This window comes from Urocampus carinirostris, chromosome 6, assembly GCF_059441175.1.
Source record: "Urocampus carinirostris isolate Australia breed hairy pipefish chromosome 6, RoL_Ucar_1.0, whole genome shotgun sequence".
Lineage (NCBI taxonomy): Eukaryota > Metazoa > Chordata > Actinopteri > Syngnathiformes > Syngnathidae > Urocampus > Urocampus carinirostris.
Window position 1 is genome coordinate 10,584,025 of NC_142354.1, and position 26,852 is coordinate 10,610,876.

General features: G+C 38.6%; 1 protein-coding gene across 2 annotated transcripts in view; it reads right to left on the bottom strand.

Moving 5' to 3' along the window:
- The window catches only part of plxnb1b (plexin b1b), an 89,414-nt gene that overhangs the window by 12,674 nt on the left and 49,888 nt on the right, over positions 1–26,852 (bottom strand). For both annotated transcript variants that reach the window (XM_088337828.1, XM_088337829.1), the window contains 21 exons: positions 25,742–26,524; positions 24,380–24,514; positions 24,184–24,306; positions 21,396–21,489; positions 21,158–21,324; positions 18,839–18,990; positions 18,472–18,577; positions 18,271–18,407; positions 14,528–14,704; positions 14,281–14,464; positions 11,432–11,674; positions 7,591–7,770; positions 7,375–7,523; positions 5,141–5,241; positions 4,839–5,056; positions 4,583–4,761; positions 4,442–4,508; positions 2,986–3,132; positions 2,759–2,924; positions 421–524; positions 253–337 (listed from right to left, as the gene is read on the bottom strand). In XM_088337828.1, the coding sequence (XP_088193954.1) occupies positions 253–337; positions 421–524; positions 2,759–2,924; positions 2,986–3,132; positions 4,442–4,508; positions 4,583–4,761; positions 4,839–5,056; positions 5,141–5,241; positions 7,375–7,523; positions 7,591–7,770; positions 11,432–11,674; positions 14,281–14,464; positions 14,528–14,704; positions 18,271–18,407; positions 18,472–18,577; positions 18,839–18,990; positions 21,158–21,324; positions 21,396–21,489; positions 24,184–24,306; positions 24,380–24,514; positions 25,742–26,524 (3,697 nt within the window). The remainder of the gene's footprint in view (positions 1–252; positions 338–420; positions 525–2,758; positions 2,925–2,985; positions 3,133–4,441; positions 4,509–4,582; positions 4,762–4,838; positions 5,057–5,140; positions 5,242–7,374; positions 7,524–7,590; positions 7,771–11,431; positions 11,675–14,280; positions 14,465–14,527; positions 14,705–18,270; positions 18,408–18,471; positions 18,578–18,838; positions 18,991–21,157; positions 21,325–21,395; positions 21,490–24,183; positions 24,307–24,379; positions 24,515–25,741; positions 26,525–26,852) is intronic.

Consider the following 26,852-nt stretch of genomic DNA (forward strand, 5'->3'; position numbering starts at 1 on the left):
AGGAGCGGGCACAGGTGCATCACATCGGTAATCATGACAAATGCAACCTCCAAGAAACTCAGTTTGCATTTAAAAAAGGACTTGAGACAAAATTCTCACTAGCTCAAGCCAATACAATTGAAAAAACATTGTAGCAATGTTATATACATAGTTTGCATGACTAAGACTCACAAGAAAAGTGTATATTTTAATGCTGATTTAATCACACATTCGGGCTAGATGGCATCTGAAAACATCATAAATTCGACTCACTCTCCCCAGCCACATAGTCGTGGTTGTCATGGTGAATGTGTTTGGTATGCCGCGGGACCAGAGCGACCGTGGCGCCATCGGGGACCTAAAAAAAATGACATGAAACACTCATCTTTATCCCTTGAAGAAACCTTTGCACGGCATTCCAAGTTCCGGGAGAGTTCACACCTTGTAGTGCTGCAATGTGTTCAGACGTTTCCAATTGCCCTGGACGACCGATGTTAAATCTTCGTCCGACAGGATGAGATGCCCGGCGACGCCAGACCGCCACTCTACACCGCAAAGGATGACATGCAATCAGTGGAATACTTTCTGTTTTGTGGAAAAAAAGACAAATTCATTATGTATACTGAAGAATAGAATAGAATGCCTTTATTGTCGTTACACTTAGTGTAAATGAAATTCAAAGCTGTCCCATATAGTGCACATATACACATTGAATTTAAAAAGTAAAATTGAAATAAAAAGTATCAAATAATTTAAAAGTAGTGCAATTACCAATATGATAAATACATTGGCTTGCGAAACTATTTGGCCCCCTTGAACTTTGTGACCTTTTGCCACATAACAAACTTCAAACATAAATATATGAAACTAATTTCTTGTGAAGAATCGACAATAAGTGGGACACAATCATGAAGTGGAACACACTTCTTTGGCTATTTTAAACTTTTTTAACAAATAAAAACAAAAAAGTGGGTGTGCAAAATGATTTAGCCCCATTGTGTTAATACTATGTAGCGCCACCTTTTGCTGGGATTATTGCTGCAAGTCACTCGGGGTATGTCTCTATCAGTTTTGCACATCGAGAAACTGATATATTTGCCCATTCCTCCTTCCAAACAGCTCGAGCTCAGTGAGGTTGGATGGAAAGCGTTTGTGAACAGCAGTTTTCAGTTCTTTCCAAAGATTCTCAATTGGATTGAGGTCTTGACTTTGACTTGGCCATTCTAACACCTTGATATGTATTTTGGTGAACCATTCCATTGTAGCTTTTGCTTTACGTTTAGGATCGTTGTCTTGTTGGAAGACAGTCTGAGGTCTTTTGCGGACTCCATCAGGTTTTCTTCCAGAATGGTATTTGGTGCCATCCATCTTCCCATCAATCCTTCCATTTCAATATTATTTTTTGCACAGGGCTCCTTGGGATGTTTAAAGCTTTCTTGTATCCAAATCCAGCTTTAAACTTCGCCACAACGGTATCTCGGACCTGCCTGGTGTGTTCCTCGTTCTTCATGATGCTGTCTGCGCTTGAAACAGACCTCTGAGACAATCACAGTGCAGTTGCATTCATACCGAGACTTGATTACACACAGGTGGATTCCATTTATCATCATTATTCATTTAGATCGACATTGAATCCTTCAGAGATCCTCACTGAACTTCTGGGTAGAGATGGCTGCACTGAAAGTAAAGGGGCTGAATCATTTTGCACACCCACTTTTTTGTTTTTTCCAATAAAGTGTGTTCCACTTCATGATTGTGTCCCACTTATTGTCGATTCTTCACAAGAAATTACAGTTTTATGTCTTTATATTTGAAGTCTGAAATGTGGCAAAAGGTCACGAAGTTCAAGGGGGCCAAATAGTTTCGTATATAGCTAGAAGGGGAGCTGAATAGCTTGCTAAAAAGGTAGCCAAATAGCTATTTCAAATGCTAACAGGGTAGATAGACAGCTAGCTAGTGAGATAGCTTGAGAAATAAAAAGGAAAAAAGTTAAAAAGTTATAAAGAAAGAAAAATAGAAAAAACTAAAAATAAAAAAACTCGAAAGATTTTTTTCAAATCAAACGTTTGCTTTATTCCGATTTCGAAATCTTCTTTTGGTTTGGAAACTTCGGAATTTCGGTTCGTTTGGCAATTTGCATAATCGGCAGCCAATCAGAAGCCTTCATCGAATAACTCCGTGCTTCCGGACTTTCCCAAGCGTTATAAGGTCGCGCATTTGCATATCATCTTCCAAAGTAGATGCACAAAGAAGATAAATGGATAAGCCAAAACCTTAACCCCAGAAGAAATGTTCAAAAGAAGCAAACAAATTGAAGACGCTACAAAACGTAAACATAAATTAAAAGCATTGTGTAAAGAGGAGTTCATGTGGCTTGTAGCAGACGACGCAACGCAAACATTGCCTGAATGAAGATGAGTAAATACAAGTACACACTGATGGCAGATGAAAAATAGTGATGTATTATAACTGCAATGAATTTTATAAGTAGATTTATAATAAACCTAATTATAAAATGTTGTTCTGTTATTATATGATGATTATCAATCCATAATACTTTGCAACAATTGTTTTTTGTTTGCGATTAGTCGTCTCATTGTGTTTGAAAAATGGGGCAGGCAACTTTAAGGCTGGGCAGAGAACTTTTCAGAGTTGTCTGCCCTGGTGTCTGCTAACTTTTTGCCATGAGTTTCAGACACTGTTAAAGGACTTTAAAAAATGAAGAATTTACAAATCCCTTAAGTCAAAAGTAGCTGCGCGTTGGGCATCTTATTCTCACCCAGGTCCAAGGAGTCGCTATGCGGCCGGTACGAGAAAGAAGTGCCTTTGTAGACCTGCTCCAGTAGTTTCTCTTTAACCTGCGTGATGGTGTCGCAGTCCAGCACTTTGGACGGGAGCGATTGACTCTCGTTCACGCCGCCGCCTTGCACCAGCACGTTCAGCGTCTGCACAAAGAGAAAGGTGCCATACACGGATCGTGATTCAAGCGCGAACGTGCAAACTCACCAAGGTTTTGTACTCCACGTCCTCTCGCAGAAGGCGGTTGTCGTTGAGCGTGTATTTGGCCTTGCCCGTGACTGCATCCACAGGTCCTTTGTCCACTTGGTGCTTGATGGCCCGGAAAAGCATGTATAGACACTCTCCTGCAGAGTCCTGCAAATGAAAATGACTTGGTTGTAGATCATTTTGCTCAAATTGTTTTTTTTTTCTATACTTATGGAATGTTTACAAAGCACCTTAGCACTCAAATACAAAATTGTAAATATACTTTTTTTTTTTACATACACAACCATAACCCAGAGTAAACAACGTAAATCCATATTAAGACTTTAAATAAATATATAGACACACGAAAAAACAAAAAAAAGCAAAAAAAATCCCAATACATCCATCCATCCTTTGTCTGCACCGCTTATCCTCAATAGGGTCAGGCTTCAGTGGGCAGGGGACACCCTCAACTGCCAGCCAGTCGCAGGGCACACAGAGAAAGACAACTCACTGGCTCGTTCACTCCCAGGGACAATTTGGACCGGCCAATTAACCTAACATGCATGTTTTTGGAACGTGGGAGGAAACCGGAAGGGCCGGAGGAAACCCACACAAGCACGGGGAGAACATGCAAACTCCACACAGGAAGATTCGATCTCATGAAATCCCAATAGTCAGTTTATTTTTCTTGATTATGAGACTGAATATTAGTTTGTAAAATAAGAAATTAATTACCGGTAATGGTTATTTGGTATAATTAGTTACTTTTGGAATTGTCAGTTGTATATTGAATTATTATTTGTATTGTAATATAATGATTTATTATGCAAGTATTATTTTCTATTATCATTTGTTTTAGAAATGATTAATCAATTAAAAAATTAGTATTTTGTTTCTTTTTTTAAGATATTTTGGGTAAAATTGGAAATCAATGAATTTATATTTTGCATCATCATTTGTTTTTTAAACTATAATTTAACAATATGATAATTATTTTTATGAGTATGATTTTTTTTTTTGAAGATTTCTTATTAGTATTTTTTTGTGGTAAATATTTTTCCATTTTTTATTATTTGATTGTCATTTTGTTTTGATATTTATTTTTAAATGTTTTTTTTCTCAATTTATTTAGGAAAGTTGGAAATCATTATTTAGTATCATTTACTTGAAATTATTCATCAATGTACATGTACATATTGATTCGTCCCAGGGTTAAGCTCTTTTCTCAAATTTGATTATATTTAAAATACATATAATTTTAACTATTTAGTTATTACTTGTTTCATTATTCGTATCATATTTTGTTTTGAGATTTTTTGGGAGATTTTTTCAATAACACCAAAATAATTATTCAATAATTTGTGTCAATACATATTTTTTAAATATTCTTTTAACAACTCAATTATTATTTTGTTTTATTATTTAATCATGTTCTCTTTTTTAATAATATATTAAAAAACTGTGAAAGACTAACTCTTAGAAAAGCGTAGAGGCAGATGGACATCCAGTTGGTCAGCAACTTCTCCACCACCGTTTCGGTCCTGCAGAAGAAGAGAGAAACGTGAAGTTGCGACAACAACAAGAAAGATTGATTATATCTGGAAGCTCTTCTTACCTGCGGAGCATCAGCTTAGGGTTCTTGGCCACGTACTGCTCCACCAGGTGGTTCAATAGAGTTTTGAGGATATCGGTGAAGTATTCCAGTTTGCCGTGCAGTGCCACCGTCAGCAAAGAGGCCACATAAGCCCGGTCTCGGGGGGAGAATGTCCGTTGGCTTTCCAGTGTGTGGATGAACTGACATACGGGAAGAAAAATGACATGGAAAATGATTCAGATGACTCTGACGCGCCTATGTCAAATTTGTAACATACCTTGGTGAGGAAGAGCTTGCTGTTGAGAAGGTTGGAGAGCTGCACCAGACCTTGCTCCACCGTTTGCCGTCGACACTCTTGGACATCCAGGTCTCGCCTCAGTGGCGACTCCCGGTGGCCAGGGAAGAAAATGCGCTCGGCGTACATGCGGTAATCCAGGAAAGGAATCCCCGAGCCTACCAGGTCGCTTGACATGTCCATCATCTCTGTCATTAAGTCTGGGACGGCCAAAGTGCGGAATCGGAAATCAGGCAAATTAAAGATAAGCTAGGAGATTGTGGCGGAGATCTCGGTGCTCTTACCTGTGAACTCCTTCTTGCAGCGGTCCCGCACGCTGGTTTCAAGGTTTTCCAGTTGGATTTGAACCTTTTTGTAGTCTCGTAAAGCCTGCTTGCTCTTTCGCCTGAGTGCATGGAGACAACAGGACACAATTCCAGTCAAGTTATTTCACCATACCAAGATGTACGTTTTGGTTGAGGGTTAAATTATAATAACTAATTCGTTGCAAGTATATGGCATCGCTATTTTCCTTCTGCCATCAGTAAGTACCTGCATTTACTCATCATCATTTATGCAATGTTTGCGTTGCGTCGTCTGCTACAAGCCACGTGAACTCCTCTTTCCACAACGCTTTTTTTTTTACGTTTTGTAGCGTCATAAATTTTGTTAGCTTCTTTTGAATATTTATTCTGAGGCTGCGGTTTCTGCTAGATTCCTAACCACTTTTCAATTTTTCTTATGTTCTCTGTGCGTCTACTTTGGCAAATGGATGATCTCATGACGCTCGGGGAAGTCCGGAAGCACAGAGTTTTTCGATGCATGATTCTGATTGGCTGCAAATGCAAATTGCCAAACGAACTGAAATTCCGAAATTTCCAAACCGAACGAAGATTTAGAAATCGGAATAAAGCAAACGTTCGATTTGTCTATTTTTCTTACAGTATATATATATATATATATATATATATATATATATATATATATATATTTATATTTATATATATATATGAGGCACTCTACATAATTATTTAGTGTTTATTTGAGCTTTAGGTAAAAAAATACAGCAAAATAATACTACTTCCGGGTTTTCCGCGTTACTTCCAGTTCTGTGATCTGGTTGTCATCAGTAGTTTTACGTAATGGCTGAAAGCACGGTTGCATGTCTAATACAGCTCAATCCAAGTTGAAGAATTAACAAGGTGTTTATTTCATGTCGAGACAACTATGTTTTGTATGAATTGGGACAGATGTACACTTTATGCATTTGATTTTCTCAAACTTATTGGCACGTGGTCTCAATGCATTCTATTGTACTGTTACAGTTTTCAACACCTGGACAAGGAAAAGAATAACATTGTGGTGTTGTGAAAAAGAAAAACATGTCCCTTGTTGTCACATTGCTTCTTTGGTGGTTTAGCTAAGTGCCATATCAATGAGAACACAATGCGAAAAGGCATTAGCTTTTATCTCATTACCAAACTATTTTTACTCATGGTGACAGGAATTTAAGGGAATGTAGGAAACAAAGTCGTCTTGAAAGATATACATAAACGCCCAAAAACACAACAAGGCAAACAACTCTTTGGTGTATTTGATGATGAATCAGACTTTAGAAACAATGTTATCAATGAAAATCAAGACAATTCTATTCTATTGTTTTGTATTTCTTTTTTGATTTTTACTTAAATCAATATTGTTTTTTTAAATAAGTTTTTTTTACTACTAGGAGGCGCTAAATAATACATATCATCCCTTCAAGGGACGGAGTGTAATATTTAGAGCTTCCTAGTCATACAAAAAACCTTTTATCCAGTAAAAAACTGATTTGAATATGAGGTAAAAATACATGAACTATCATTCAATGTTCCATTATCTGCACCGCTTATCCTCAGTAGGGTCGCAGGGAACGCTGGAGCACATCTTAGCTGACCTCGGGCAATGGGCAGGGGACACCCTCAACTGGTTGCCAGCCACTCACTCATTCACACCTAGGGCCAATTTGGACCAGCCAATTTACCTGAGATAAATGTTTTTGGAATGTGGAAGGGCCGGAGTGCCCGGAGGAAACCCACGCAAGCACAAGGAGAACATGCAAACTCCACACAGGAGGTTCGATCTCATGACCTCAGAACTGTGCCGCACATGCGCTAACCACTGTGCTGCTGTGCTGCCCTCAACCAATGTTAATTTTCATACAAAAAGTTTATTCTTTACAAAGTGGAACGCCCACTTAGATCGGTGCCTTTTTTGTCCCTCATCCTGCTACCATGCTGTGCCATGTATCACTGGCCCTCGTTTGTTTCAGACAGCACAGTGCCATCTAGTGATGAAATATTACAAATTGGGGGTTCAAAGATAAAATTGACTGATTAGGCGTTGATGATATTGTTTAATTTTGAAGCAAAGCTCTGTTTTCTATATCCTGAGAAAAACAGTTATCAAAAATGTGTAATTGCTAAAAGGATATCAAGACTCAAATTTCCAATAGTGATGTTTCTCTTTTTTACTCGAGGGAAACAGGATTTTAGCCCCCCACCTGTACACAAGTACGATGAGAAGGACAACCAGCGCCACGATGGATGCCCCAACTCCGACTCCAATCTGGGCCTCCAAGGGAAACGTAGCCAGGCCGAGGTTGTCATACTGAACCTTACCCAGGGAGAAGTTCAAGTTTCCCATTTGGACCTGGCAAAAATGAAACACAAATGACCTCCGAGCTCGACGTGACCCTTTTGGAATTTGAGGATCTCACGGTGAATTCGGGCAGGTTGTCGGAACCCTCCCGTTTCTTGCCGTTCGTGGCCGAAGCGGGTTGATGAGGCGGCGGTTCGCAGTACAGATGGTTTCTGGTCAGAGTCTTCACTGCACAAACACCCTCGCCGATTAACACAACTACCTCTTCTTTGCTAATAGCCAGGTCGAGATTTTCTCCCTAAAAAACATACGCTGCATTAGTATTTGAATGAAAACTTTTATTTCAAACATTAAAATAAAAAAAGGACAAGAGCAACGAGTAAACAACAAAATAATGTCACATAACAGGTTCAAAATGGGGTAGTCAGAAGCAGATGCTTAATTTCCCTACCCCTTTATCTTCCCTATTAAATACATTTTACAAATCTTCCTTTCCTCTTATGTCTAATATAACAAAATCTCATGGATATACAATAACAACAAGTTAACCATAGTTTTAAACGCAGTATTTCCAATATCCCTCATATCCCATTTTCGTCATCCCAGTACTTCGCCAGTAATGCTTTTTTGTATTTAAATTTGAACACATGGATAGTTGGACATTGTTTGATCTTATCTTGTAAATTATTCCAAAGTTTGACTCCACACACAGACACACACATACTTTTCCTGTTTTTTCTCACCTTTGGGATTTTGAATTCACTACAGCCCCTCAAGTTATAATTTCCCTCTTTCCGAGTGACTAATTTTTGTATGTTTTCTGGCACTATGTTTTTGTTGACCTTAAACAACAGTTGTGAAGTGAAAAATTTTATTAAATCATCTAATTTTAATAATTTGGACCGCATGAATAAAATATTGGTATGATCTCGATATCCTATTCTGTGTATGGTGAACTTTTGTAATTATTGCCCCAGACTTCAGCACAATATGTTAAGTGTGGCAGAACTAGAGAACAATATAATAAATACAATACATTATAATTTAAAAGAAATTTGGGTTTATTAATTATTGAAATGCTTTTAGATACCTTAGTTTGTATGTGTCTGATATGTGTTTTCCAACTTAATTTATTGTCTATTATGACCCCTAAAAACGTAATTCCTGATACAATGTCTATTGCAACACCATCCATTTTTACTTCTAAATCTTGATTTGCCTTACGATTACTTAAGAATATTACTTTGGTTTTATTTAAATTTAAAGATAATTTATTTATATCCATTCATACTTTTAGGTTAATTAGTTCACGATTAATACAGGTTACCAAATCAATATTGTTATCATTTGAATAGAAAATGTTAGTGTTATCTGCAAATATTACTATTTTCAATAGTTTTGAAACATTCAATTCATGAGTAGAAATGCAGTAGATTTGGTGACACATACAAACATACATCTACAGTATTTTTGAGAACTGCTGTATTTTAGGCCAGACTACAAGAACTGCCTTGCGAATAATTGCCTTTTTATCCTAAATAATCGTTTGTTTCTCTTTTAAGTCTTTTATTAAATGTTTACCCTGGATTGAAACGTCTAATCTCTTTGCAACCTTGTTTTCAATGAAAATAAAGACAATTCTGATTGTCTATTTTCATAAATTATTGCATCCTTGCAGGATAATTTAGCTCACATTAAGAATTGTTTTCCACAAAGATGAGTAAAAACACTAATTGTACCCATTGGAATTAGATTCCGGTAGCACGGCGGCGCAGTGGTTAGCGCGTGTGCGGCACAGTTCTGAGGTCATGAGATCAAACCTCCTGTGTGGAGTTTGCACGTTCTCCCCGTGCTTGCGTGGGTTTCCTCCGGGCACTCCAGTTTCCTCCCACATTCCAAAAACATGCATGCTCGGTTAATTGGCCGGTCCAAATTGTCCCTAGGTGTGAATGAGCGAGTGAGATGTCTGTTTCTTCAGTTCAGGGTGTCCCCTGCCCACTGCACGAAGATGGCTAGGATGTACTCCAGCATCCCCGCGACCCTACTGAGCATAAGCGGTGCAGATAATGGATGGATGGATGAAATTAAATTGGGGAAAAAATCCTAAAATGAGCCAATATATTGTTGACGATTTTTTCACTTTAAGAAGTATTTTCTACTAAGAGCAAAAAATAATTAGATAAATTGCACAAGTGCAAAAAAATGACTCGTTTTAAGTTTATTCTTTTCTTGTTTTGAGATCTGTTTTTCTGATGAATCATCCATCCATCCAACCATTATCTGCACCGCTTAGCTTCAGTAGGGTCGCAGGGGTGCTGGAGCCCATGCCAGCCATTTTCCCTGAACTGGTTGCCAGCCAGTCGCAAGGCACACAGGGACAGACAACTCGCTCGCTCATTCACACCTAGGGACAATTTGGACCGGCCAATCCACCTGACATGCATGTTTTAGGAAGGTGGGAAGAAACCGGAATGCCCGGAGGAAACCCACGCAAGCACGGGGAGAACATGCAAACTCCACACAGGGGGTTCAATCTCATGAACTAAGAACTGTGCCGCACACACGCTAACCACTGCGCTGCCGTGCTGCCCCCTGATCAATCAATCAATAAATAAACAATAAACATCCTTGGAAAAATCCAAATGTTCATTAATTCATTCATTCATTCATTCATTCATTATCTGCACCGCTTATCCTCAGTAGGGTCACGAAGGTGCTGGAGCCCACCCCAGCTATCTTCGGGCATTGGACAGGGGACACCCTGAACTGATTGCCAGCCAGTCACAGGGTACACAGAGACACTCGCTCATTCACACCTAAGGGACAATTCAGAGCGGCCAATTAACCTGACATGCATGATTTTGGAATGTGGGAGGAAACCGGAGTCCCCGCGGGAAACCCACGCAAGCACAGGGAGAACATGCAAACTCCACACAGGAGGTTCGATCTGATTACCTCAGAACTGTGCTGAACACGCGCTAACCACTGTGCTGCCATGTTGCCCAAAAATACTACAAACATTTGAAAACTATAACATTGTAACCGTTAAATGATTAGGATCATTAGAAAAAAAATAACAAAAAATATCAATAAAATATGTAAAAATGTTTTTTTAATGACATACGCTAGATGATTAATTTAGAAAAATATTTCACACACTTGCAAAAACCTGAGCTCATTCTAAATATGTTTTTTCTTGTTTTAAGACCTTGTTTCTTGGAAAAAATATGAAAAAGACTTACCCAAATTGTCTTAATCAACATATGAAAAAAAGCGAAAATATCATGGTTGCCAAGGCGCCCAATTGGCCCCGCCCAGGTAGCGCCAGCTGCGGCTCATTGACAGATTGGCTTTCCGTCTATTTAAGCTCAGTGCTCTCATTCTTCTTTTGTCAGTCCGTCAACGAACTTCTGCCCCGTAAGACGTAGGTTTCGACTCGGTCCTGTTCCTGTTGGTATTTCCTGTCCGGTATTGTCCTGTGTAATTTCGGTTTCAAGTTTTGTTTCCGTCTATTTTTGTCCTGTTTATTATTTTCTCCAGTTTTCGTTCCCGTCTAGTTTGTCCTGTTTATTTTCAATATCCTGTTTCATTATCTAGCCTGTCTGTCCCGTCCTGTCCGGTATCGACCCCAGCTGTCCGATATCAACTCTGGCAATTGCTATCGATCTCGTCGGCCTCTGGCTTCCTATCATTTCACGCCAGACTGCTGCCTAACGTGCATGACTCCCCATTTCCCGTAAAATAAAAGGCTTGTGTGAGTAATGTCACGCGTTTGGGTCCTGATCCTGTTCTGGTTCATGACAGAAAAATGCATTAAATTAGCAAAACAATCTACCATTTGATAGCTAAGACAATTTACAGTAGCTTGTTCTAAGTACACATTTTAAATTAAGTTTTAAGAACAACCTAAGATATTGTGAGTAACGACACATATGGGAATCAAAATATCTTCATCCGACCTCCAGCTGAATGAAGCTGCCTGGATTGTAGCGATATGCCTTGAAGGGGTCCTGCTGATTGAGGGGGTGCAGGACGGGGTTGGGCTCGTAACTGAAGCCTTGCCGGTTCACCCTCTTGACGTCAAATCGCAAGTTGTCCAGTAGGAACTCCACCGTCACCTTTGAGTTCCAAACGGATGCGTCCACCGCGGGGGATCGGCACAAGATCGATGTAGACGAATTGACCTCACAGCGTTCGGCGAACTGAAAATGATATTTCTTATGGTTACAAAAACAAAATACAGTGTCCCATATACATACAATATTGAGTCGTCTCAGAATTAATCTCATTTCCCAAATTTCTTGTAGCTCAAACAAATCTTCCCCATTAGAAATAACTGAAAACCAATGAATCCGTTCCAAGCCTCCTAAAATCAACCAAGTTAACCCTAAATAGCTATAAAACATGTCTTCCTGATTACCAAAATCAAATTTAAGTAGTAATAGAGCATAAAAACACATCCATTATCTGCACCGCTTATCCTCAGCAGGGTCGCGGATAAGCTGGAGCTCATCCCATAACCCAGGGGACACCCCGAACTGATTGCCAGCTAGTCGCAGGGCACACAGAAACAGACAATTCACTTGCTTATTCACACCTAGGGACAATTTGGACTGGCCAATTAACCTAACATGCATGTTTTTGGAATGTGGGAGGAAACCAAGCAAGCACGGGGAGAACATGCAAACTCCCCACAGGAGGTTTGATCCTATGACCTCAGAACTGTGCCGCACACGTGCTAAGCACTGCGCCGCTGTGCTGCCCTATGAAAATACAGTAATAAGATAATATAAATTAAATAAAAGGCGCCTTCTCTGGGATATTACACGCAGTGACGGTGTCTACCACCAGCTCCTTGTCACGTATCCTCAACAAAAGAAGTCTCTCAATCTCCTCACAAATCTTGGTCCTTAATTTGGAGAGAACAGATCTGTTTTATGGTTTTGATGACAAAACCCTCGTGTTTTTATATTATTTTCGGCTTCATTCTCATTGATTAAAAACACAAGAAGGCACAAGATTAGGTGTATTCTACTGGGAAATGCAACCGCTAACTGGGACAAGCTGATGCTGGCAGTGAGTGGTTTCATATGGTCTCTTGTTGTAGCGTCTAGAAATTCTCATAACTTGGATTTCCTCTCATATATCGGGCAAGATTTTTTGCTCGGAAGACATGTCAATGTAGAATTATTTGTATCTCGAACAACTTTTCCCCACAAGAAACAACTGAAAATCATTAATCTTTTGCCAGCCTTTCAAAATCCTCCAAGTCAACCCTATATAGCGATCTTCCTGATCACTAAAACAAATTCTAATTGTAAATAAACATAAAAATACAGTAAAAAGATGAACAAAATATTAACCAAATTGTCATGATTACTGATGTGAATCACCTGTGCCCGCAGCCAACTGCCTCGGACTCTGATTGGCTCCCTGTCCCTATTCAAACCCACTCCTATCTGTCCCCTTTGGTCGGTCCGTCTGCGAACCTCAGTTAATATAAGGCAAGCCTTTTTTTGACCCTGATTCCCACCTGTTCTTTGCTCCTGCAGACCATTTGATCAGGGAAGCGCCGTCTCACCAAGAGGCTAGGAGTGCCCCCCAAAATGAATCGACGAATGTCCGACCAAAGTTTTTATATTTGCAAAAATGGTAAATGAAGCACGAACAGACCCTCAGAACTCACATTAAAAAGTAAAAAGGAGACCCAGCACACAACCGTGTCATGATTACTGATTTGACTCAGCTTTGCCCGCTCCTTTGGCGCTTACTGCCGCGGGTTCTGATTGGCTCCCTATCAGTATTTGTACCCAGTCCTGTCAATTCCCTGTTGTCAGTCTGCGAACCTCAGTTAACGCTAGGCAAGCCTTTTTCGACCCTGACTCCGATCTGTCCTGTTTTTTTGCTCCCGTCCGTCCCCTGGCTTCGACCGTTTTTTGATCCTGACCACGTCTACTCTCCCATCCCGGCTTTCGACCTCTTTTGTCCCCGACCACGTCTACTCTCCTTTCCTGGCTTACGACTCGCTTCCGAACCAGACCACGTTTTTGCTCTCCTATCCCGGCTACTGACCCGTTTTTCTGTTTCCGACATCGCCATCGCTCGCCACAGAAGACCCACTTCTGCATTCAGAGCGACCTGCTTCCCGCGTCCAACAATTACCGGATTGTGGGCGCAAACCTTTGTCTTTCTTCCAATAAAACTTGTGAGAAACGCAACACAAGTGGGACCTGTCTCCTTTCTGGTCTTGACACAAATAATATATGCCTTCACTGAGATGATGTTCTCTGTGATGGTATCTCCTACCAGCTCCATGTTGCATATCTACAACAACAGAAGTCTCTCCATCTCATCAGGAATCTCGGTTCTCAATTCGAAAAGAATAGTGTCACCCATTGTCGGTTTTATAGCCTTGATGGCATCCTTCTTTTTCAATATCGTACAAATTCCATAACTTCGGTATCTCTCATATGTCGGGCAATATATTCGTAAGACATCTCGTATCTAGAATTTTAACAAATGTTCCCATTACAAATAACTAAAAATCAACCAATCTGTTCCCGGCGGCCCAAAAACCATCACAGTTGGACCCAAGTAGCTATCAAACACTCTTATCTACAATTTCTTGTATCTCGAAAAGATTTTCCAGATAAGAAATAACTGAACATCAATGAATCTGTTCCTGGCCTCCAAAAATCACCCAAGATAACCACGGAAACGCACGCGGTAACTGGGTCTCTAGTTGTAGCATCTGGATATCTATATGTAGAGGGGCCACTGTACATCGCCCTTTTCGGTGTAAACGCACCTGTTTTTCAGAGCAGAGCTGATCTTCAGGACAGATGGGACTTTCCTTGAAAGGACCGCTACGCTTCTTCCTTTTTCTCTTTTCAAGTCTTCGAACAGCTTCGAATGGGGACAGCGTGACGAGCATTCGGGGTTCTTGCACCACGTCCAGGTTATGGCCAGACAAGTAGATGAGTCGGCCGCCACTAAAAACAACAAGAGTCACTAAACTGTCGAAAAGGGCGCTGTCCGGTCCTGAGGCGACTGACCTGAGGAAGCTCTTGGCCGGTTTGGCGTGGCTGACGTTGGGGTTGTGAGTGTAGCGAAAAGCGGCGTTGTGCAGGTGGCGCCGGCTGTTGCCGTAATGTAGTGTCACCTGATGGTTGCCTGTTTTGTTACTGATGCCCGTCACACACTGGAGACTGCCGCTCTCCACCTCAGACACCCTGTAGAGGAAAATCAGTGGATACACCTTTTGAAATTGCACCAGTGATGACATCCTTGAAACTTCAATACAAGAATTTCTTTATTGTAGTTTATTTTATTCTGCAGCGAGGCTTTTAATTAAGGCAAGAAAGTTTGATCACATGACCCCGATTTGAGCTAACCTTCATTGGCTCCCTGTTAGCTTAAGATGTGATTTCAATGTTCTGTTGGTATTATACAAAATCATGCATGGACTGGCTCCCTCATATCTTTCAGATTTAATATCCCCTTATCTTCCTGTTTGGAGCCTTTGCTCTGAAAATGCTGGTCTACTAGATATCCCAAGAGCCAAGAAGACGTCCGCATGTTCAAGAGCTTTCTCCATTCGGGCCCCGGTGCTGTGGAATGAATGCTCTTCCACCTGAGATTCGATCTGCAACCTCAGTGAAAATGTTTAAATCTAAGCTTAAAACACACTTCTATTCTATATTATTTGAATAACCTATATTTAATGTCGATAATATGTATTATTTGCCCCTCAAGTAGGTTTTAGATCAGGGGATGGTGTCATAATAGTCTGTAGTTTGCAATAGTCTTTGTTCTGTGCAGCCCTTTGAGACTCTGTGATTAAGGGCGTCACAAATAAACATGACTATTTTCATTTTTAATATACAGGGTGTTTAAAAAAAATGATATCCTTTGCATATTAATAATCAATATTCATAATAAATAAATGAATTTCTCTACGCAGTCACAAGCAGATAATTTGTATATGAAACGAAAAACAATATATTTGCCCAAGATATGCTATGTTAGGCAGGAGCTGGATTACCGACTTGACAAATGCCGTGTCTCGAGCGCTATACACATTGGACATTTATGAAATCGTTACCATAATCCACATGATTTTGAATTTCGCATTCAGATTTGGAAGAATAAATTTTAGGATCTTCAACATTAATCCTTTTTAATTATGATTTCTCCTATCGTTTACTTTCTATGATATTTACATTTTAAAGTCAATTCATGTTTATTTGTATACCCTTTAATCACAAAGAGTCTCAAAGGGCAGCACAGATCGAAGACTATTGCAAACGACAGACTATTATGACACCATCCCCTGATCTAAAGCCTACATGAGGGCAAATAATACACATACTGTCAAAATAAAATATAGGTTATTCATAAGCTGTAGAGTAGAAGTGTGTTTTAAGCTTAAATTTAAACATTTCCACTGAGGTTGCAGATCGGTTCTCAGGGGGGAAGAGCATTCCACAGCTCCGGGGCCCATATGGAGAACGCTCTCGAAACTGCGGATCTCTTCTTGGCTCTTGGGATCAAGGATATCCAATTTTTTGGAACACCAAGTATATATAACTTTAAATATATAACTTTGGAAATTAATGTTTTACTGACCTTGGCACATAATATGTTAAATTTAGCCTGTGCCAGTTAAAGAAAATAACCAGTGTTTTGACAACGAAAACATTTTGCATTGACTCGAAAAAATCAAATCAATCACAACTGTTTTTCTGACAAATTCTTTAGGGGCTTTGTTCATTAGTGGAATGGTTTGACTTTTGTGTTTTATTTTATTTATTTTTGGGGGGGGGGGGGAAGAGAATATAAGGTATTTTACTTTAATGTTTCGGAATACTTTTTTATTAATAATTTCTTTGGTCATTTTTTCAGATTTCTTTCAGTTTTTTTGAATAGTTCCTTTTCTGCTTTTCTGAAGTTAATTTGTCTGTTTTTTGGAATAATAAAAAAATATATTTATTCTTAGGACATTTTTTTTATTTTTTCTTAACATTTTTTGCAATTCTGTTTTATAAAACTATTTTATTAGAATATTCTTTTTTCATTTGTTTTGAATAATTTCTTACTGGTTTTCTGTATATTTCTTTTTCTGTTTTCCTGAAGATGATTTTTCTGTTTTTTAGATGAAAAAAAATAATTATTCTCAGGACATATTTTTTTTATTTTTCTAAACGTTTTTAGAATATTCTTTTTTCATTTGTTTTGAATAATTTCTTATTGGTTTTCTGAATATTTATTTTTGATGGTAAATGGTAAATGGTCTGCATTTATATAGCGCTTTTCAAGTCAATGAACACCTCCCAAAGAGCTTTACGATTTGCTTCACACTTACCCATTCACACACACACACACTCACACACCAATAGCGGCCATGCAGTCATGCAAGGCGCTGACCTGCTTATTGGGGGCATTAGGGATTCAGTGTCTTGCCCAAGGACACTTCGACATATAACTTTCTGATTTTCTCAAATTTTATTATGTATTTCATATGTTTTTTTTATTTACCGTATTTTCCGCACTATAAGGCGCACCTAAAAGTCTTAATTTTTTTCAAAAGCTGACCATGCGCCTTATAATACAGTGCGCCTTATTTATGGATCAATATTAAATTTGCAAGGTCTCGCAACTTATGCAACAGCCGCCAACTCGATTTTTCCCCGTCTGCGGTGTATGCTGGGATTTATATACCGGCGTTTCATTGGCTAACCAATGTGTCAATCATCCGTTAAATCGATCGCTATTGGCTGAAGTAATTCGGAGCCTCAGATACGCTAGAGGGCCAAACCAAACCCTGCAATTGGCCGAAAAAGATGTGTCAATCATCCGTTAAATCGATCGCTATTGGCTGAAGTTTTTCGGAGCCTCGGATACGCTAGAAGGCCAAAACAAACCCTGCAATTGGCCGAAAAAGATGACTGAATAGCAAGCTTGCTAAACTTGGCCATAAAGAAACATGTTTCATTAGTCTGTATTTGAAAACATTTTACTCTCCTGGATTTACTACACTCACGGTTGTGAGTGCGTATCATTATTGAACGTGAGAACTTGGGTGAGTTATGCGGCTTTATATTTTCCCGGTATCTTGTTTTAGAACGATCTTGATGTTGCTGTGATGAATTGAGTGAATTAAACTCAATTCCAAGTGTTATCATATGCACAGTAAAAGTTGTGAGCGAAAAAGAAAATAGAAAGTAAGAAATGGTTGGCATTTCTTGAATTCCAAGACTTTAACCTTCCGAATGATATTTGAAATGACGCATTTAAGTGACATCGTACGGACACCGCATCCGCACGTGTCTACGACACGTATTTGCTTCTTTGCAAGCTTTGGGAATGTTAAGGGGGTAATCAGTTTGACTGAATCATCTGATTGTTTTGTCGACGTTCCCATTGTAGCGCCTTATAATCCGGTGCGCCTTATCTATGGAAGATATAGGACCAAAAACTATTTTTTGGGGGTGCGCCCTATAAACCGGTGCGCCCTATAGTGCGGAAAATACGGTATTTGGAATAATCTTTGTTTTGTTTTTCAGAATTTAATTTCTGTTCTTTTAAACTATATTTTTCAAAATATTTTGTTGTTTTTTAGAACGCTTTCTTTAGAATTATTATTTTTCTCTTTTCCGCCGTGTAGTCACCCTGGAACGATTTTATTTCATATCAATGGAACATCCTAAAGATGAACTAATCCTGGACCCCTCAAAAAAATCCCCCAAAAAATATGGGGAAAAAAGGGTAGGGAGATTTTTAATCCGACATTGCTCACATGTCACAGAGCACCCCACCCACGGTGACAGTGATATCAGAAGCAGGGCCAGTCAAAAGGTTCCGTCCACTGATGGTGAGAGTTGTCCCTCCAGCTTTGGGGCCCCTTTCAGGCCGCACCCCCATCACAAATGGATCCTGAAAGGTTTAAAAATCAATGCATCGATTTTTCTCATAAAATGAAGAGTCTAATCTTTTGTACCTGAAAGCTGAACATTTGCTTGGACAAGCCGAACTCTCCACCGCTCACTTTAACAGAGACTCGGCCCACCTTCTCTCCATCGCTGGCTTGTGTTCTGCAGACAATCCTGCAAGCCACAAATCACAATCAGGGTTTTGGAATTCTGCATCATGAAAAAAAAAAACCTATACAATTTTTTATTTTCTAGCAAAACAATCACTGACAGTAGTGCCAAGAGACATGGATATCCTATTGACTAATGTATATAGTATATGCAACACAACATTAACTACAGAAAACTTGAAGAATAACACCCCACAAGATAAGATTCAGGACAAAATAATCCCTCACTGTCATATTTTTTACTTGCATTGAAGCTGGTCAGTACCTGGCAGAGACTTCATAGAGGCTGCCAAGCACCACGCAGGGAACGCCGGCCACCGACACAGAATCTGAGACGTCATCTGCTTTTTGACCTAGGTTGGAGCCCGTGATGGTTACCAAAGTTCCACCTTCCAGCAGGCCGGAGAGCGGCTCAATCTGAAAGAAAAAAGGTTTCTTGAAAATATACCTCATTTATATGTAAAAACCTTGTCTGAAATAACGTAACGTTTGGCAATTTGCATACTCAGCAGCCAATCAGTAGCCTGCACCGAATAACTTTGTGCTTCCAGACTTTCCCGAGCGTTATAAGGTCGCGTATTTGCATATCATTTTCCAAAGTAGACGCACAGATAACACAAGAAAAATGAAGAAGTGGTTAGGAATCGAGCCAAAACCTGAGTACCAGGAGAAAGATTCAAAAGAAGCTAACAAAATTTATGACGTTACAAAACGTAAACGTAAATTAAAAGCATCGTGGAAAGAGGAGTTCACGTGGCTTGTAGCAGATGCATGAATGAAGATGAGTAAATACAGGTAAATACTGATGGCAGATGGAAAACAACCATGTCATATACATGCAATGAATGTTATAAGTAGATTTATAATAAACTTAATTTTAGAGTATTGTTCTCTTATATATTCGGATTATCAATCCTCAATACTTTGCAACAATGTTTTTTTTTTGCGATTAGTCGTCTTATTGCAGGGGTCGGGAACCTATGGCTCGCGAGCCATATATGGCTCTTTCTACGAGTATCTGTGGCTCAGAGACAGATTTGATTGCATGCAAAATTTCTCCATCTTGTCCAAAACTTGAATTTGTCCATCCTATTAAGTTACACGCAAAGCCAAACCGAAACTTACTGATAACTGATTACTTCGCAGTATATATATGGCACGTTTTTCACTACAATTTACAGTCAAGGTGTCACACAAAAATATGGGGGAAAAAAAACTCGTTTTAGCTGTACAACGCTAAAGAATCCTTTATATAAAAGTTCACTATGTAATCTGTGTTCAGTGTTCAGATACCTTATGATGAATCCACAGAACTGTAAATACGCCAAAACACCGGAAGAGAACTTAGTCATTTGATTGGGTGAGTGGGAGGGATGGGTGGAGCTATGCAAAAAGTACAAGCACTCCTTCCCATCTCTCGCCAAAGGTAAGCACATAAGGCTCCCTATTCTCAGAATGTTGTGACGTTTTTACAAAATAAATGCTTGCATCTGGTTTTGAAACCAATATGTATGATAAAAAAGGGTCAAAAGGAGTTTAACCGATCTTGAGTCATTGCAAGAAAGAGACAAGTTTAAAGTGGTATGTTTGTTGATTTTGGGACAGGGGCTCTGGCATTATTCTCTTTTCATAATTTTTATCAAATCATCAAAAATAAATGTGCTGAAGACTAAGCTTTTGTCTGGGGCGCGGGTTTAGCAATTTAGTAAATTTGTCTCATAATATATGGTGTGGCTCTTTCCCAAAATAAAATTAATATTTTTTGCTTTTATGGCTCTTTGAGTCAAAAAGGTTCCCGACCCCTGTCTTATTGTGTTTCAAGTTGTGAAAAATGGGGCAGGTCACTTTATGGCTGGGCGGGCAACTTTTCAGAGTGGTCTGCACTGGTGTCTGCTAACTATTTGTCATGAGTTTCAGACACTGGTGAAAATATTGTTCATATTCAGCACGCGATTCACTTTTTAACAAGAAAAATAAGTTGAAAATATAGTGAAAGATTTTTTTGAGTAATAATATTCCCTTCTTTTGTTTTCTTTTTTTTCCTTTTTTTCCTGTTCTCTCTTGTTCTCCATAATTCTTTTAAGTCTTTTTCCCCTATAATTATTATAGTAGTAGTAATTTAAATGTATAATCAAAGAATAAAGCTACTTGCAATAAGGTTGCAATAAGGTTTATACGGGTTCCTCGTATTCTATACTTTTGCTAATTTCAAATTGTCTACACTGTATAATAATTTTTAAACAGGAAGATTGTTTTGCATACAAAAACAATCTCGTCTCGAATACGAGTCGTCTCAGTCACTGGTAGCAGACGACGGTATCTTTGGTGTGGATACTTTTGACGTCATTCGTTTTTGCATTTGTATACTGCGAATATTGTCACATGATCAGTTTTTTAGGATGAAAAACAAAATTGAAATAAATAAGGCCATTGAGGTCATGTTTGCTGTCAATATTGCATTAAAATTGAGAAAATACTGTAGGATTATAAAAAGAAAACACCCTGGTTAAAATGTATATATATATATATATATATATATATATATATATATATATATATTGGACAAAATTGGGGAAGGACTCACTGAATGAATGAGCGGGGCCGGGCATGTCTCCTGCACACGCTCAGCGCAGGATCCGGAATACAAGCAAGTTGCTTTAGCGCCTCCGCACCAAACGCATGAGTATTTGCGCTCAGCTGTGTGGCAACGGCTGCAGTCGGCCCGGCCCACCGAACAGTTGTACAGCGTCACTGCAATTTGTAAATTTCAGATTGGGCTCTAAAAAACAGATTGGCAATCCAAAATTGGGATAAAAACTTACCGTAAAGATCAGGAGAGCTGTCCACATGGAAGGTGTCCCGTCTCTTCACATACACCATGGCTTGATATTCCTCCACAGGGGAAGAATATGTGTACTGAAAAAGGCACAAACTTTGGTTAACATTCACTGGTTTTAATGGAAATATTGCCTTTCCATACATTTTTTTTTCTTTTTTCTTCTTTTAAGTATTATTTATGTTATTGCTGAAGTTTCACGTCTAATCTAATCCATTGCAGCCTGATCATCCTAGAAGGGGAATGACCTCATGTGCGGTCCCTTCCCAAGGTTTCTTCATTTTCCTCATGTTGAGGTTTTTGAGTTTTTCCTTGCCCTCATGTTGGTTTTAGATCAGGGGATGGTGTCATAATAGTCTGTAGTTTGCAATAATCTGTGGTCTGTGCAGCCTTTGAGACTCTGTGATTAAGGGAGTCACAAATAAACATGACTTGACCTAATCTCATTGTATACAATATACAGTACATGATTATCAATAACAATAATAAAAATTATATTCTAGAAACCTACACATATTTCTTATTGGTATACAATGATTTACTTGGAATTCTCAATGGTGGCAAGAAATAATGTAAAACAGCAAAAAAAAAACTCTTTTGGGAATGACGCAAGTAGACAAATAAAATACACTCTAAGAAAACATTCACACTCTGAAAACAGTTAAAATCCAGAATAAGACAATTAGTTAAATGGTCCGTTACTTGGGATACTTCCTGTTTTTCCCAAACACTTTTGTTTGTTTTATTTTTCTAATGATTTATCTTTCAATTTTTCTAAATATTTTTAACCAGTTTTTAGGAATATTTTTTTCTGTTTTCCTAAAAAGTTTTGTCTATTTTTTTTTAGGTTTTGTAAATTTTTCGTTTTTTTGACTCATTTTCCCAAAATGTCTTTTCCAGTTTTTTGCCTATATTTTCATTTTGTTGCAGTAATTTTTTTTCTGTAAAAAAAATAAATTAAAAAAATAAATTTTCTGCAAGTTTTGGACCATCATTTAAAATATTTGTTTCTGTTTTTCCAGAATATAATTTCTATTTTTCTTGAGTTTTCGGATATTTTTTGGGAAAACTTTATTTGCATTATTTTTCTTCTTTTTTCAGCTTCTCACCCCCCTTGTTTTTCTAAACACCGTGTTTTTCCAGTTTTTCAGATTTTGTTTTGTGAATTTTAGTTATGGTCACCCCTCTCGAGGGGTATGACCAGTGTAGGTAGATAGATAGTATTTTAGTTGCAATACTTTTGCTCTTTCTTCATTTTTTTCCCCGTTTTTGTGAACAATGTTTTCAAGTGAATGCAAAACATTTTTCGGTTAGTTTTTTAGTTTTCGGGGGGAGAAAGCAGGAGAAGGTACTTCTAAGGAGGTGCTACATACTACACAATGAATTAATAAACAAGGGTTTAATCATTAAGTGAAATGGTAGTACTGTGCATAGAAACTGAGCAAAAATTGTATTGTCTTTATTTAAGTTGCCCGTACAATTTAAAATAGGCGTCTCAAGTAATAAAAAGCTTAATTGCACACAATGACGTTATAGTATGGAAAAGAAAAAAAATACCTCATAAAAGTAAATGAAAATCTGTGATATAGTGAAATTGTAATAACTGTGGTAGTGAGGAAAACCAAATGAGGGAACATTTTTCTGGTGCTGTTTGGCCTTTTCTGACGACCCCCTTTGGATTAAGAGTCACTAAATGTAGTCAATCTCATTTTACGCAGACCTCAAATTGCATTTTTTCAGGATAGTTTTACACAGGCGGGTGATTTGTGATAATAATTACCGGGATTTACGTGCTAAAGTCACAGTAATAAAAGTCATAAATATATCTCGGACCGCCTTGTGTTCTTTGTAGCTATGGTTGCGGAAGCTTTGGGGCAAATCAAAATGAAAAAGAACTTCGGAAAGTGTCACTGGAGAATAGAAAGAAGATGGGAAAAAACCTTACAGGTGCCTGTTTAAACAAAAATAAAGTCAAGATATTTTTTTCTTGCTTGTTATATAAAACACGAGGAAAAGAATAAGAAAATACCACCTTAAAAAGAGCAATGCTAATATTTAGCAGTAGTAGAAATTTTGCTCATTTTACTAGAGATTTTTACCCAAGATTAAAACAAAAAGATCAACCATGAGCTTGGTCAGAAAAGTATGCTCTTTTTCAGTATTCATTCTCTTATTTATGGAAAAACAAGATAAAATATTTTAAAATAATGAGCAAAACAATCTACCATCTGTAATTGAAGACATCTTTTTTCATGCTTATTTTAACTATACATTCTCTTGTCTTAACTAAAAAATACAAGATAAAATATCTTTAAGTATTGCAAAGTAAGAGAAAGGAGGAGAGGATCTACTTTTTGGTAGCTAAGGCAATTTTGCTTATTTTAGTAACGTTTCTTTTCTTTTATTCACGAAACAATATAAATAAATTTAAAGCAAAAATCTATATGATTACAAAGATTTATACTAAGCAAGATGTCTTTTTGTAGTGAACACTGCAAATAATTTTTTTCTTTTTTGAAGATTTTTAATCTTATCTCTCGAATAACTTAAATCACGCCTAAAGTAAGCAAAACGGGTTCTTTTCAATTCTAGATAAAACAAGCACACATGTCCTAAAATGTAGATATTCTTATTACACTTGGAAAAAAACACAATTAAATACTATAAAATAATGAAAAAAATACTCTAAAACTACACAAACGTTTCTGCCAATGGGGTCTGGATTTTTTTTCTCGTTGTATTTAACAACAAAGATATTTTTTACGACATCTCACCTGGTGTAGTTGACAAGTGATGTCAAAGTTGGATGGATTGAAGTCATTGGGCTCCACATAGGCATCCACCACCACAGTTTGGCCCTCAATTATCAAAACGCACTGGTAGTCCAACTCTGGATCCTGCACAAGCCAAATACTTGTTACTGGGAGATTGTTGGCGAGTTTAATACAGTAGTTGGTTATGCTTGTGTACCTGATAGAGATGCAAGTTGCGGGCTAGTAAAGTGATTTTCCTCTCCACCATAACAGGAAGCAAGGAAGAACCCTGGACCTTCTCCACGCACGGGCAAGCGGAGGAGCCCCAGCTCACGTAGGAACCCTCATCTCCCTGTGGTAAAATCCCTCAGTGATTCTTGATGATTGATCAAAGCTCAACTAGACACATGGATGCTCGAGAGTGCCAAAATGCAATCAATATGAATGTATTTTTGACGTAAAAACATTTTACTAAATAACAGGCAATGAAAATGATTTTTTTTGGGGGGGTTGTTTTTATAAGAAAATATGTACTTACAGTGTTCCAAAATGTTTTACCCCATTTCATAGGCCAATCATTTTGACAATTTTAGTTGGAATTACCTCAATTTTTCTTAATCAATCATTTAAAATAATAATAGGCAAGCGCCTTATAATAATGACACCTATTTCAAACGGGAATATACATATTTAATAAATTCCTTATATTTGGTAAAATTGTTCGGAGCCTTTGCTCTGAAAATGCCAGTCTACTAGTGATCCCAAGAGCAAAGAAGAGATCCGCAGGTTCGAGGGCGTTCTCCATTCGGGCCCCGGTGCTGTGGAAGGCTCTTCCCCTTGAGATTCCATCTGCAACCTCAGTGGAAAAGTTTAAATCTAAGCTTAAACACACTTTTATTCTATAGCATAGGAAAGACCTATATTTTATGTTGACAATATCTGTGTATTATTTGCCCTCATGTAGGTTTTAGATCGGGGGATGGTGTCATTATAGTGTGTGGTTTGCAATAATCTGTTGTCTGTGCAGCTCTTTGAGACTCTTTGTGATTAAGGGCGTCACAAATAAACATGACTTGACTTGACTTTTGTATCAAGGGGTCATTTCTATTTTTTTCGTTTTGGCACTCTTGGGCTTCGATTTAAATATCCTTCAAAATTACTATCGGTTAGTAGAATTGAAATAAGAAAATACAGAGATAAACCCAAATCTGTATTTTAAAAGTGAAAAAAATAATTAAAAAAGAAGTGACAATAGATCTACTTTCACATCTGCTGGTTTCCTTAATACTCGAGTCAGCTAGGAGTCGAAAATATGGGGAAATTTCTAAAGTCTTATTAAATTTTATACTGGAGAGCATTAATACATTCACACTCACATGCAAAAAAAAAAGGGAGCAATGATGCTATGATAAATGGTCTCGGAAGAAATACACTGAGCTCCTTGGGAATAAAATAAAATAAAAAATAAAGATGAAGGATTTCTGTAAAGGAGGATTTGCATATTGATGACAGCTAAAGTCCAATCAGGAGTTGGGAAGATGTGCCCGATACAAAGAATCGTGGGGCGATCTCGACTCACCGGGAGGAGTCCGTCGGCGGGATCGTACTGGTAATCCAGCTCGGTATCCACCAAATGGGGATAAACTGCTGGCATACGGTCCACTTCCCCATCGCCCGAAAGCACGGTGGCTGCCGAAAAGGTGGACGTGTCGTTTTCCGCAAGGATTGTGCCGTTGGTGGGGATGTCGTCTTGCGGCTTGGGCACCAGTGGGCTGACACTCGTGTTCGGAGGATCCTGCGGTAACACCGAGGTGGCTGCTGGTGAGGTGGGAGACTTTGTGTACGCCGTGGGCAGAGGAGAGGTGGATAACGTCGAGGTGGGCGGCCCCACCCAGATTGGAGTCCCCCCAATATTTTCGTTGTCCATTTCCGTTGTCACCAACGGTGTGTCGGAAGCAAGAAGGGGTATGAATGTGGTCAACGTGGGTGTTGTGTCCCACTCATCACTTGTTGTGACTTCAGCAACCGCCGCATCCGTTCCATTGACAGACAGAAGCTCGCCTGTGTCGGGTGGACCGTCCTCCTCGTTGGGGGTAACAAGGACCGGGAACGTAGTCAATGCGGGCTGTGTGCTTATAATTTGAGGGGTCGCTTCAGGGGTGCTAAACCTGGGAGCGGTAGTCGTGGCTTGGGTGGTCAAGACAATGACAGGGGCCGTCTGTGTCCGGGTAGGGGTTGTCGCAGCCGTGCTGGTTGTTGTCAGTATGGTTTTTGCAATGATAGTTGTTGACGTCATTGTGGTGGTGGTAGGGAAGGTTTTCACAGTTTTGGTAGTGGGAGGAGCTGATGTGGGTAATTGAAACTGTGTGTGTTGGGGGTAGGACAATGAGGACAAAGTCAGACAAAACTCAAATAAAAGCAAAAGATTAAAATGAAAAAAAAGAAGCGATGTAAACACGCATGGAATTTGAATTTTCATCTGAAATACACGTCAAAATTCTTCTTTTTCAATATCTAATTGGTCTCTCAGTGGTTTATTAAAGAAGAATTTATAGAGTTATAATTTTATAAATCTGTCAACATTATGTTGTTTCCATTTAAAAAATCTTAAGATCTACAAAATAATTTTGGGGCAAATACTAGTTTTTTAATTTTTCTAATTTTTGGGTGGTTTCTCAAATAAAATAGGA